Genomic DNA, 13,230 nt, shown 5'->3' with positions numbered 1-13,230 from the left:
CTCGCCTTGGAAAAAGTACGTATTCGACACATTAGATTTAGTGCGACGGGTAATAAACTCTCCCATTTAATAACCAAAAAAAGTGTTTTCTTATTTTTCCAACAAAGACCAAACGAATACCGACACTCGTGTGCTTTGTTTGTTAATTTTGTATCTAAAATGTTGCAACCCAACATTGCAATGCTCTCACAAATCACACACACAAGCTGACATGAAAGAAAATGGAGCGTGTTAAATTTGATTTTTCACCCCAAACAAATAATTCATTGCGGCTCAACAAAGTGTTGTGGCGTTGAGGCGATGTAATTTGTGAGCGGTAGTGGAAATGGTACGGCTCGTTGGGAGTTGATGGAAATCAGAGCCGCACAGTGGTGTATTTGTGAACAAACAGGGGATCATTTTTAATGATTGGTAGCAGTTGATGACTAGAAAATATTAAATTGAAACTAAACGAAACAAACAAATTAGTAATGTAACTTAGCAGACATGTAACTTGGTAGATATTAACTTAGTAGATGATGTTCAAGCTCAATGAAGGATGATCTTTGCGAGTTTCTAGTCCGGTCGTAGATTGTTTTGGATTCAAGCATCCTATATCTGGTATTATCTGATTATTCTTAGAACGCCTTGAAGTCTTATAAGGTCGCCATGGAACCCATTATGACATTATTCTCTGTTTCTTGGAGTCGTTTTCAATCGATTTGAACAAAGTACCAGGCACCTCCATATTCTTGTTAGTAAATTGTTCGGTTTTTTAACAAAAAACTGTGAAAAATTTCAATTGGAAAAAAAAGGTTTGAGGAAATTGTGCTTTTCTTACCTTATATTTGCTTACTTTTATCTTTATAGACGCTCTTTTTCGAGTAAAATATTATCTCTGCTTGACTTTTGTCCACCTTTTCCCTCAACGTGCCGTTCAGCTTCCTTCGTTTGGTAAAATTTTCAAAGATTGATGAACATTTGGCAGATTCATGACCCTACAACCCCGAACCACCACCATTCAGGCGCTATAAACAATAGCGACGTGTTTCAAAATAATAAACGGACCAAGTTGAAACCGGGAATACTTTTATTATTTCACTCACAGCACACACGGGACGGTTTCAAAATTCATTCCCACTGTTGGCACCCGGTTGCAATGGAAAGAGGCGCGGCAGCGTTGGTGCAGCCCGTTGGTTGAAGATCGGGTAGCGAGCGCAACGCTCGCGAACTCACTGCAAAGCTGCAAATAAATCCAAACAAAATGTCCAACCGAACCTAAATAAACAATGGGTATGCCGTACTTGCGGCAATGCCACGTGCGCACATTCTCAGGATGGAACGCGCGGTACCGGGAATTTGCTGGTTTCCGAGCGAACACCAACACACTGGAAAGGCGTTGGTGGGTCGAGGGAATGGATAAAGGAACGGGGATCACGATTGGACCACGGAGACTACGGACTACCACCGTTTGCTTGCCTGCAATCCTCCTCGGACACGGCCAAAGGAAAGTGTTCCATTTTTCATTCGCTGATAAGTTTTAATGGAAACCCAGAGCTGGGAGCTTGGTTTTCGGGCGGTCGCTGCAAAGACCTGCTAAAGCCTCCATTTTTCATGCCCGGTTGTGTGCCATGGGGTCATGCTGCATGCCTCGAAACGGGGATCAAATTTTCACTCGCTCATGCTTTTTGGGGACTTTGTGTGTTACTACTTAAAGTTGCCGAACTGAGACCCGGCCCGAGCATTATTGGGCACAACTCATTCGAAACGGAGCGCATCGGAACATGCACTGCTTACCCATTTGCCTAGCTATTAGGGAAAAAAACCAGCCACTACTGCCCATGCTCATGCTGGACAAGATGCTGGACAATATACACTTCTTGTCCATCTGCGTACAGGGTGTACGCTTGACTAGGGCAAGCGTTCCCAAGTCTTCGGTTCGGTTTGTTTGCCTATCTTCTTATCAGCAGCAGCTCACGGAACGCCACGAAGAAGCGCCAGCACACAAAATTTAAGCTCCCAGCTTACAGCCGGCGAAAGGGCGAAGGCATTCTGCTACTGCCGGGCGAACAAAATATGTCCGTTACCAACGGAACGCCTTCGCCGCATCGGTTTGACCGGGATCGTTCGTAGCGGATTAGGTACAGGACCATGCTGCCCGATCTTGCCCTCTCGTGTTGTTTGCATGTATGCCGTACGGATCGTTACCGTCTTGGATTGGGAGCGCCCGTTTTCTACGGCAGCCTATTTCAACAAATTTTATTTGATTACCGGATGGGAGGGGGCCGGGCAAGGTTGTGCCGCCCGGCGCTGCTTTACGTTTATTGGGCTTCGGGCGCAATGGCACGTAAGCCGTGGGACGACGATAGCAAATGCAACAACTTTTTCATGTAATTCGAACCGTCAACAAGCGAACGGTGGGTGGATCCCCCCCGCCCCTAGTACGGAGCCGGTGTACTTGTGATGGCTGTTTCGGGTGGCTTCATCATCGGCAATATTTATGGTTGCCTACACAGCACACCAGTACACACGGCAGTATTCAAAATTTCCTAAGAGACCTATCGTAAAAAAAGATGATATCGAGTGAGCAAGAAAAGCAAAGAGAGGCAAGGAGAAGGAAGGAGATGAAAAAAAACGAGCCTAAGTGGATGAGGAAAATATATTTTAATACGGCTTTTTGAAAAGGATGCCAATTTTTCTCGATGAAGGGAAGTGAAGTTTATCGTAGAGAGCTATCAAGTACATAGCGTAGGCTCGCTTTTATTGAAACATTATGTAATACTATCCAAAGTTTGCATAACAATTCCAAAATCTTGATTTACCTTTACAGCATATGGTCTTGAATTTTTAACATAATCTACACTTATTTATTGACTTTCGTTCGTGTGTTAGTAAAGGAACTACAACATTGAAGTGAAATCTGCCTGTTTTTATGAATTTCAAATCCCGGTCAAGAAAAGCCGGTCTAGTGCAGTCGTCAACTCGTACGGCTTAACAACATGCCCGTCATGAGTTCAAGCCCCGAATGGACCGTGCCCCCATACGTATACATAGCCAAAGCCCACTAGTGATGTACAGAGGCAGGCCTGGACCGACAATGGTTGTTGTGCCAAAGAAGAAGAAGAAGAAGAAGAAGAAGAAGAAGAAGAAGAAAATGCAAAACAATTTAAAATAATCAAAACATAAAACACCACAATAAATAAATGTTGCGCAAGTTCCAGTTAAATTGTTTGAATATTTTTAGGAGTTTAGCTTGTTTTAATATCTATTTTTAAGATATAATCAATCACGTAGAAAGATGACCAAAAAGATTACAAATGTGAATGATTACTATGGTGTAATCGTATAACGGAAGTATTATTGTCAAAAGATGACTACTGACGTCATCAATTCCTTACATGCATACATTTCCCTCAACAATATACAAACCACTGCCATCTAACTCTGCTTCGACAGTTGGCTATTCCTTTCTCTAATATAACGGGTTAGCAAAAGCACTATACAAACACTAACACAACGCAAAAACAATTCAATTTCTTCCCACCCTGATGATCGATAGCCTCATAGACACGCACACACTACACTTCGGTGCACTGCCGAATGAAAAATGGCAAAATATCAAAACCGTTTTAAACCGATCGCTGGCGGGCGCGTGTGTGTGTGTAGGCAACAGATTGATTTATTTATGCCTTTTCCCTCCCCATTCGTACTTCACCTTCACCACCGGCTGCACGTGCTGCTGGCGGAGAGTGTACGCCTGCAAAAACCGTCTGCAAATGACACTTACCTGTCGCTAGCAGGACCGCTTCGGTCCAATTAAGCTGCTGCGCGATGCTTTTCACGGCGAACGAAACTGTTTCGTAAGAGGGAATGAACTTTTCCGTCGCCTGCAATGGAAACAGAGATAAAGTGAAGGTAAGAAGACGCCGCATAAACAACACATGCAAGAAATGGAAGAAACACACCAATGGCAATGGAAATGTCACCGACACCCCGGTACCGGGTGAGTGAAGTGAGAAACAGCGAGCAATTGGGGGGTGGTATCAGAACGGACAGCGTGAATAGGAGGAGAAGTGACAATTTCTAAGTTCTGGAAATTTGAACCGTCCCAAGGCTGAAATACGAGTTCGGGCGAGAAACTCGGATGCGAGTTGACGAGCCATCCGAGCGATACAGCGTCCGGAAACGGGCAGCCGTGCGGTCAACGTGACCGTTGCTATGGAGCATTCGCCTGCCTGCCTGGGCGAAAAGTGCCCTTGACAAGCGTTTCATTCTTTCGTACGCTGAGTGACACACGATACGGAAAGTTTACGTCGCTGCTGCAGCATTATTACCACGTTGTTGATAGCGTCTATGTTACTCGTGTGTGTGTGTGTTTGAGAGAGAGAGAGAGAGAGGCCATTGCCTGTCACCTTGTCAGCCGTTTCATCAGAAGATGGCTCGTTTGATAGGATCTATTTCTGCAAAAGTTAATATTGTATAATTGGACCAAAGAAAGCTTAATAAAATGAAGACAGGAACATGAACGATCCACGCCACAGGAAAGGCATTAAAAGCAGGTACCATTAAATTGATAAATTGCGGCTTTTTGTGAATTTGATTTTGATGCTTTTCAATTGCTCCAAAACGCCAGTGAGCAGGGCAGCACTAAAGTAAACCACACTTGAAAAAACATTAACTTCCCACTGTGCCAAGAGTGTCGGTAAGAGTGGCAAGAGGCTCAATGAGCACTCTCGGGAACAAAAAATCCACCCACCCACTCACGAGGCCGCGTGTTATCGTTTGATTGACTTTGAGTAGAGTGTGCGCGAGTATTGGGGCGGGTTCAGTGGTAGGACAACTGTGAAAAATCAAGCAGCCAAACTTTTTCACCCCACTCTTGACGCGGGAAGAAAACATATTTAACGGGCCTTGTCGCTTCGAATACAAAAAAAAAAAAAATGGGGAGAGCATCCCTTGCGTCGTTATGCCACCGAAAATGGGGAGTACGTCAGACTGTCATTTAACTTTGCTTTCTGGGTGTCGTAATTTCTCATTCTCTTTTATGGTCTCTTTCATCTTGCAGCTCGTTATACAGCCCCTCTGACGAAATCTGCTTAGCCACCCCGGGAGCCAGGGATTGCGGTAACGCTTGTGGTGTACCGCTCGTGGTACGATTGGTAATACTTGCGGGAAGCTGTCAGCCTAAAAAAAAAGTTTTCCAATTGCGCTATCTTTCAGCGTAGCAAACCTCAACGTGGTATCTCCTCAACCAGGAAAAAAGAGGCTTCAAAGGCGTATTTAATAGCGCAGATGTCCGGCAGTTCACGAGTCTTCCATCTATGGTTGATCTTATGGACCGCGTACTTGATGATGATTTCCATCTTGTACCTTCTAAATACCCGAGCGACGATAGTGGTTTCTTCCTCTCCTTTTGCACAACAACCGTGGTCGGTCAAGGCCTGCCTGTAGCCATAGTGTTCTTGACTTTCAGTTACTTATTGATAACCTATAGCAGGATAGTCAGTCCCACGTCCCGTCCTACGGAGGCACGGTCTATTCGGAATTGTGATTTGGCCGGTATAATCACTGATAGCCAGATGCAGAATGGTGCTGCCGCTACTCACCATTAGCGCCATATCGACGCAACAGAACGTGATGATATCTCCAGCATCTCCACCAGCCTGGTACGCGTAACAGATTCTGCTCGCTGAAGTTTGTTGTCCAGCTGCAGTACCGTTTCGTTTGCGTGTGTTTGTGTGTGTTTACTTTCTGCCTGCGCTCATTACGATAATGATGTAATCAATTAACAGGTGCCCGTGGCTCCCTGGACGCAAACCGTCCATTGCACACGCACTCGCTCTTCGAGTTGCCACACGGCAGGGGGCCAAAGCCAACTGTTTGCCCGACTATGCGGGACGCTCCCGTGTAGAATTTATTGTTTGTTTCTTCACCACAAATGTAGAATGTAAGTATTTGGGGCAATTTAATGGGATGCGGGGAAAGGTGCAAAGTGCGCGAACAACAAACACACACATAGACAAGTACGGCTAATTTTGGTGGCCAATTTTCGCTCATTCGCTCAACAAGAGAGCAGACGGCACCGTGCAGCAACTGTCGCGCAGATGTGCCTCTGGTCTATTTTAATAGCACGATCGAGCGCACGCTGCAAGACGATGAGGCAGGGACGAAAATCTGCCGTGCAATGCAATGTTTATAATCTAAACGAAGCAACATCAAAGCCGAACCTTATCGTGCGGGAACCTGTGGACGCGAAAGCACTAAAAAAAATGAAAAGGAGATCTTCAAACAGGTTTTTTAAATCTGTTTTTTTTTGCTGTTGCACTGTTTAAACATTATATAAAGCAATTAAATGTAGAAAATGAAAAAAAAACTGATTCTTTGAGAAAGTATAGTGATCCAGTATGGAAGAAAAAAATGGATCCAATACACAAAAATCTCATTCGCTGGGAGAGTTAAACCATCACATTTCCTCTCTCTCTCTCTCTTTGCGGCATCAAAAAGGTGGATCCATTTCGGACGCGAACACGAAAAGTAATATAATGGAAAGCAAAATTCTTCTGCATACTTTCGGCCGACCAAAGTATGCTTCTTTGGCTGGAGCGTCCAGCTGGGGGAGGGAACTGTTTGGCAATGCGCTGGTACCATCACAATCAACGTTATCGTCATTACGAGTGCTGTATTTCATTTCGTTCCATTGGCTCCATTCCGCCGTTCATTCTACAGAACAGAAATAGAAGGACAAGAACAACAAAAAAGAAGCAACACCAACAACAAAAAAACCTCTCACCAAGAATGTTTAATATATAAAAAGCCCACCCGTCCTACCGCCCCACTGTTAGTTGCGAAAGTTGATTGCGGCGTGATTATGTAAATAAAACTGCATAAATTATGTTTCGCGCTCGTACCGGTCTCTCTGTTTCGCTCTTTGAACTCGCCCGGCCCGACTGGCCGGAAGCATTCGCGGCAGTTTCGGCCCCATATGTTTCGCCTTGGTTCGTCGAATTCGGCTGTCGGTGTTTTTATTTCGCACCTTTTGTGTTTATCATCTCGCTGCATAGTAAAACTGGTTGAGATGGTGTGTGAGAGAGAGAGAGAGAGAGCGGGCTGGAGGCGCTTCATTCGACTTTACTCATTATTAAGCGATCGTACCACGCTCTATGTGCTGCTACGCGAATGTCAAAATGATTGCCTAACTTTAGGATGATAAATTTGCAGAAAAGAGCGTGTGTAACGTTTTAATGGCTTCGGTAGCATGGGCAGAGGTGTGGGGGGATTCACTCGGTAGGCCAAGAAGTTTGTGCAGAGAAGAAAAAAAAAGCAAACAAAACTTTCCCACCTCCCACTTTCTGTGCTCTTTGCAGTTGGCAACACGTTTCCTTCCCCCGCCAACAATTAGCCAAACCCGGCACAGCAGGTGGCCGTTAATGGCCCGGTGGTAAATCTATCGACCGAAACGAGATCCGATTACCGCTGCACATTTATCAATGAAAATCCCGCTGCTTTTTATTCGATTCTTGGAACGTAAATCACGCGCCAGCAGACCTTCGCTTCGACTGTCTGGTTCTGTAGAAGTCTTTAATAAAAACGTACCGTTTCCCATGCGATACCAGATTGATGGTACGCTGAGAAGTAGTTTGTGGATTAGAGTGAATGATTTAGTGAGATGATTCGTGGGTAGTGTTAAGCAGTATACAATGGGTAAAAGTAGCAAGCAGGGATGGAGCGAGTATATGTTAGGTAGAAATCTATTTATCAATCTGTGCTCTATGCATTGCTGTCGGAACAGAATTTCCCTTGTCGTTGGAATAATTCATTCTTTCGTATCAGTTGAAATAATGTGTCTGTGCTTTTCCAACAATCTCCAATCTCATCCCAAACGGGTATCGTGTACTTGGCGTTCGGAGTAAAAACAATATATAAACAAAGAAAACATCCCCTTCTCGAAGAAGCAAACACCCATCGACAGCATTCTCGTGCGTACACGTACGCAACAGGCGTTCGCAACGTGCGAGCCTACGCTCCGATACAGCGCATACCATCCTTCCCCTTTCGCTTACCTTCATGCGCGGGCACGGCCAGAAGAGCACCGACTTCCGGTAGATGGCTGACAAGTGTGTCGAAAGGCTGTCACAGTATCCAATGAAGCTGTCACCTTCGTCGGACATGTAGAGCACGGTCGCGAAGGCGGGATCCTCCAGCCAGCGCTCGAACGCAACCATATCTGTGGCGGGAGATAGGAAGAGAGTGTTAGTAAAAGGCCGAATGAGAATGAGAGAGAGGGAGAGAGACTGTGTAGCAGCGGGTTGGACGATTGGTATGGTCCAACGGTTGGTAAACAACATAAATAATCTCGTCGATGGGGGCCCGATTGGCGTTTTTATTGTATCGGAGCACTTAAACCTCCACTTCGCTCTTGAAATAAAAAAAGGCATGGCGAATATGACATGCAACCAGAGCAATCGCACTCCGGGTTGGGGCAAAGCGGATCGGGTTGAGCAGCTGAGGAAATGAGTTAAATTTCCCGCCCGCAGCTGATGGAAGGTTCATCACCGCCGACACCTTCCATCGCTGTCGGAATCGATTCCGGACTTTCAACAGCAAAAAGCACCATTCCGTCAACGTACGCCTGTGAGCGACGAAAATCGAAACCCGAAAACGACCCAACAACGGCTGAAATCGAGTTGTGTTTGGTTCGATTTGGGTGGAGGATGTCTTTTTTGCCCGGGTTTATTTTTCGTGCACCGGTTCATTGGCCCAGAAAGAAGGGTGCGGCACAAAACCGATCGAGCCGAAATGCCATGACGGGGAATGCCGCCACACCACCCGTACGTCGATGACGGATAAATTGGATTACGTCTGCGTAAAATAAAAAAGCAAATATATTAGATAGATAAATCAATTACTGGGGCAGGGTGCTGTTCCGGCATCCAGTAGCGGTGTCTTCTGGAGCACCGGAACAACGCAGGAACCGGTGGGGTAAGAAGGCTGCGCAATGGGTTGCGTGAGAAGGACGGAGCTCCAATTGGGAATGAAAACCACTTCCTTCAGCGATTTTACAGCGTTTTGTGAGAGAGAAAAAAAAGAAGCCGATTTCTTCGCGAAAGCAAACGACATGGAAGCGGCGAAGGAAGGGAGTGGAATTTGGAAAAGCGATTGCAAAGTGCGATACACGTTAAACGATCGTCCGCGCACGGTGCGGATGTTTCGCGGAAAATGGTTGGTTCACCGTTCCCCGTACAGCGCGAATGGATTTGCGACTGGGAAAAGGAAATGAAGTCGAACGGGAACGGGATTCGTTTTCCAGGAAAATGAAGTTATTCATCGATTCGAGCTAAAGTAATTACAACTTGACGTCAACAGGCTCGAAATCATTTCATTTCACGGCAAGTCGGGCAAGTGCTGGGCGGGTGATATCACAACCAGCGGGTGTATGCCGACCGAACACTGGGTTACTTCTGAGTGTGCTTCACTAACTGCATCATCTAATAAACACTGGTTATGTGAAAGTTTGCTGTAAGATTGGTGCAACCTTATGGCACAGCTGTGCTACTGCTGTGACAGCTCAAAGTGTAACGCGGACAGATTGACAGTTGTGCTGGATGAAAGGACAGCACGAAATCAACCAAATCGAAACTTTGCACTGCTCGTTGTTCAATTTAAACCCTTTTTCTTTCGACTTCGAGCTTCTGCTGACTACGGTGAAGGGAAAAGAAAGTTTTGTATTTCGTTACAATGCCAGAACAGCTGGGTAGTGTAGTAGGAAACTAAGTGCTCAAAGATCCCACACCGCAGAGCAACGTTGGGTAGAAAAATAAGTTTGTAGGATACGGTGAGTTTTTAATAGATCGTACACCTTTGAGTTTTCGCCAGGGACAAGTGTTTGGAAGCGACACGTCTGTATTAGTGTTGAGTTTCATGAATCTTTCGTTGAGATTCGTTCCAATGAATGTTCAGTGATGAATGATCCGAATCTCGAATCGACTCTTCAAAGATTCGTGAATTTCAAAATATTGATGAATCTCAAAGGATTTATGAATCTCAAAAACAAAACAAAAACTTATGAATCTTCAAGAATACATGAATCCCAATCGATACATGAGTCTTCAAGGATTCATGAATCATGAAGGATTTCGAGATGCATGATTTTCAAACTATTGAGTTGGCGCTATCCCACCCAACAACATGCCCGTCGTGGGTTCAAGCCTTGCATGGACCGTCTTTCTGTAGCGAAACAAAAACTATCCCGCCGCTTGTTACTTGTCAAGAAGTCTCGAAAGTATGTATAGGGTGGCATGACTGCTTAGGTTGTTACGCCAAGAAGAAGAATAATAAGTAGCTCAAGCTTGATGAATCTTTGGAGATTTATGAATCCCTCGAGATTCGTGAATCTTTGCGATTCATGAATCTTACCAATCGGGATTCAGATTCATTGAATCATTTCAAAGATTCATTCAGATTCATGAATCTGAATCAGAGGTACCCAACACATATAAGGAATGGCGAGAAGCATGAAAAAAGTTTCTCCAGTATCGTTTACATCTTAGCCTTTTACGGTGATTGTTGCTGCAAAACTGAGCAAAGGTTCGTCAACAACAAACCGCTCAAACTCAGATTGAGCGTTTGTCAATGAGGGAATCTAGCAAGTGCAACGTTACAAACGGCAATATCTGAATGCACGACGTACTGCGTAACAGAAATGAACGCTCGAAACTTTTCCCACCACCCAACCCAGCTAGCAACACTTACCTCGCCAGGGGCGGAACTGGATCAGACTGTCGAGCAGTGTACCGTTCTGGTCGATCCGGTCGCTCGGCACAGGTGGCCGGTTCGATTGGAGCAGTGTGACAAAGTTTCGAAATCCTTGGCGAAGCTGCCCGATGGCAAAGTTGTCAGGTACGACCACCAAAACCCTACCGCCGGCAGTGTTGTTCACCTCGCTCTCACCGTACGGCACGGTTCCGGTATGCTGATTGGCGCGCACGTTTGATTCAGTGGAGAAATTCGTAGCACTTGTGCGCGTACCAAATGGCGCGATGTTGGTCAGGGTGGAAAGATCGAACGGTACCGAGCGGGATGGAAGAGATGGTGTGACACTCGTGCCCGCGGTATTGCTGCCAGCAGTGGAAAAGTTACGCTCGCCTGCAGTGCTGCCAGTGGTGGTGGTGGTGCTGCTGATGCTGGTAGTGCTGGGAATGGACGTTGAGGTCGTGAAGGTAGTGACGGTACTGGTGGCTAGAGGACGCGGAAGGACGTGACCATCGATAGTGGTAAGATCAATGAACAAATTGAGGAAGAGCACTGCAAAGATCGGCAGTCGTCGTTGGGTGGCGTCGTTGCACATGCGGTAGAACGGTGGCTTCCTGTGGGTGACCATTGGTTCGCTCTCGGCCCGCTAGCGCACGTCTCGAAGCCGTTCCTGGCCCGCTGAGCCCAGCAGTGCAAACCCCCGGCGGTAGGGGGTAGCGATTTTCATACCCCACTCGTGTGCCGTGTGTGTGTGTGTGTCTGTGTGTCCGCTCTGTCTCCAGCACCAGCACGAAATATCGTTTGATATGTGTTCCTTTTTTGCCTTCGCTTTGTTTTCGCCTCCGCGCCCGCTTTGTTCCGCGGTCAATGATAAATTAGCTCACTTTGGGCGCACACAGCACGAGCGAACACGGGCGATTCAAGCTGGGTGGCATCGACGCTGGTACCTGTACCGCTGCACAGACCCCGCTGCACTGGTGCGCTCCTAGTGTTGCATTATTTAATTAGTGCTACTGAATGATCAGCTCATTACCATGGTGCCAGTGTCGGGGATCGTTAGTGCAAATGGCGCACCGTTGTCATGGGAGCGCGTTCGAGTTGCGTTCATCCGGACATTAGCAGTAGCGGAGTTTGCATATTTATAGCCGGCACCTGGAACGAGAGTGGAATGGAAAGCGGGAATTTATTAGCGAGCAGTAATTGGTATCACATTCGTTTCTGCTTTGAAAATATATAGTGAATGACACATAACAAGGAGAAGAAGCGCGTTTGCTAATCTTTGCTAGCAAGTATTGTTTGACTCTAAGGTAGTGTCGACAAGAATTAGCAGATAAAAGTCAGAATCAACGACCTTTTTTGGGATTGATCTACTATGCCAGCACTATTTCTTAGGTATATTAAAGTATAAAACATCTTTTAATCCATCAGCATCAGGGCCGTTCTGGTGGTACAGTCGTCAACTCGTGCGATTTAACAAAATGCCCATCATGGGTACAAGCCCCGAACAGGGAACGTGTGCCCCCATACGTGTGGGACATACTGCTATGGTAATAAATAAATGGTACAGAGGCGCAGGCCTTGACGGACAGCGGTTGTTGTGCCAAAGAAGAAGAAGAAGAAGAAGAAGAGGAAGAAGAAGAAGAATCTATCAGCATAAGGTAGGTTTCGTACGTGAAAAAAACATTCCAAACAATGATCATTCACAATCACAAAATAATCCCCGAAAGAGCTTCAGTGTTAATGTACCATTTGTAATTTTTTTGTTTCAAATAACCCAACAATTTTTGATTTTATTTATTACCTTTATTTACAGAATGTGTATGAAATAGCATCAGTATTGATCAGTATAGAAACAGTAACAGTATTAATGATGCCATAAAATGGTGCTAAAAAGCGCTTCATAATACCATTTAAATGTACTAAAATGGTAAATTTGTTCATTCTTATTAGAATGACTGAAAAATACCAAATCTAACTAAATCGTTCAAAACATTTGAAAAGGTAAGTACATCACTGCTTATTCATGTTTAATCCATTACGCTCGGTAGATACGTTTAATAAAACCCGAAATAAATTAAAATATTCATTGAATTGAATTGAAAGTATGATTTCATCGAACTCAAAACATTAATAGAATTCAATAATTTGAGCAAACTTTCAAGTTTTATTATTAAATAATGCTGATGATATCGTACAAACACATTGAAAGACCAAGTCACTTCTTTTATCATAAATCAAATTCCTCAAACACATAGCGTTAGCTCGATGATAATTCTATTTACTACTTTGAAATGATATTCCAAAACATCAATTTGTCGAACGAAATCGTACTTTATTAACATAACTCTGAAGACCGGTATCAATAAGCAGATGCAAAAGCTGTTCAATTCATACGATACACGGCTTCTAGTTTGCGTTTCGCTCTACATCCGCACGGCAGAACCCTTCCCACCACCACACAACCGTGTGAAAAGTTAGCGCCCCCGTTAAGCTAAACCGTGA

At 45.0% G+C, this 13,230-nt stretch overlaps 1 protein-coding gene across 3 annotated transcripts in view; it reads right to left on the bottom strand.

Moving 5' to 3' along the window:
• Positions 1–13,230, bottom strand: part of LOC120949895 (uncharacterized) — a 61,323-nt gene that overhangs the window by 30,452 nt on the left and 17,641 nt on the right. For all 3 annotated transcript variants that reach the window (XM_040367480.2, XM_040367481.2, XM_040367482.2), the window contains exons 2-4: positions 10,729–11,880; positions 8,040–8,203; positions 3,767–3,866 (exon numbers count right to left, since the gene is read on the bottom strand). In XM_040367480.2, the coding sequence (XP_040223414.2) occupies positions 3,767–3,866; positions 8,040–8,203; positions 10,729–11,356 (892 nt within the window). In that variant the 5' untranslated portion in view covers positions 11,357–11,880. The remainder of the gene's footprint in view (positions 1–3,766; positions 3,867–8,039; positions 8,204–10,728; positions 11,881–13,230) is intronic.

The sequence above is a fragment of the Anopheles coluzzii genome, chromosome 2 (genome assembly GCF_943734685.1).
Source record: "Anopheles coluzzii chromosome 2, AcolN3, whole genome shotgun sequence".
In the NCBI taxonomy this organism is placed as follows: Eukaryota; Metazoa; Arthropoda; class Insecta; order Diptera; family Culicidae; genus Anopheles; species Anopheles coluzzii.
This window is presented reverse-complemented; position numbering and strand designations above follow the sequence as displayed.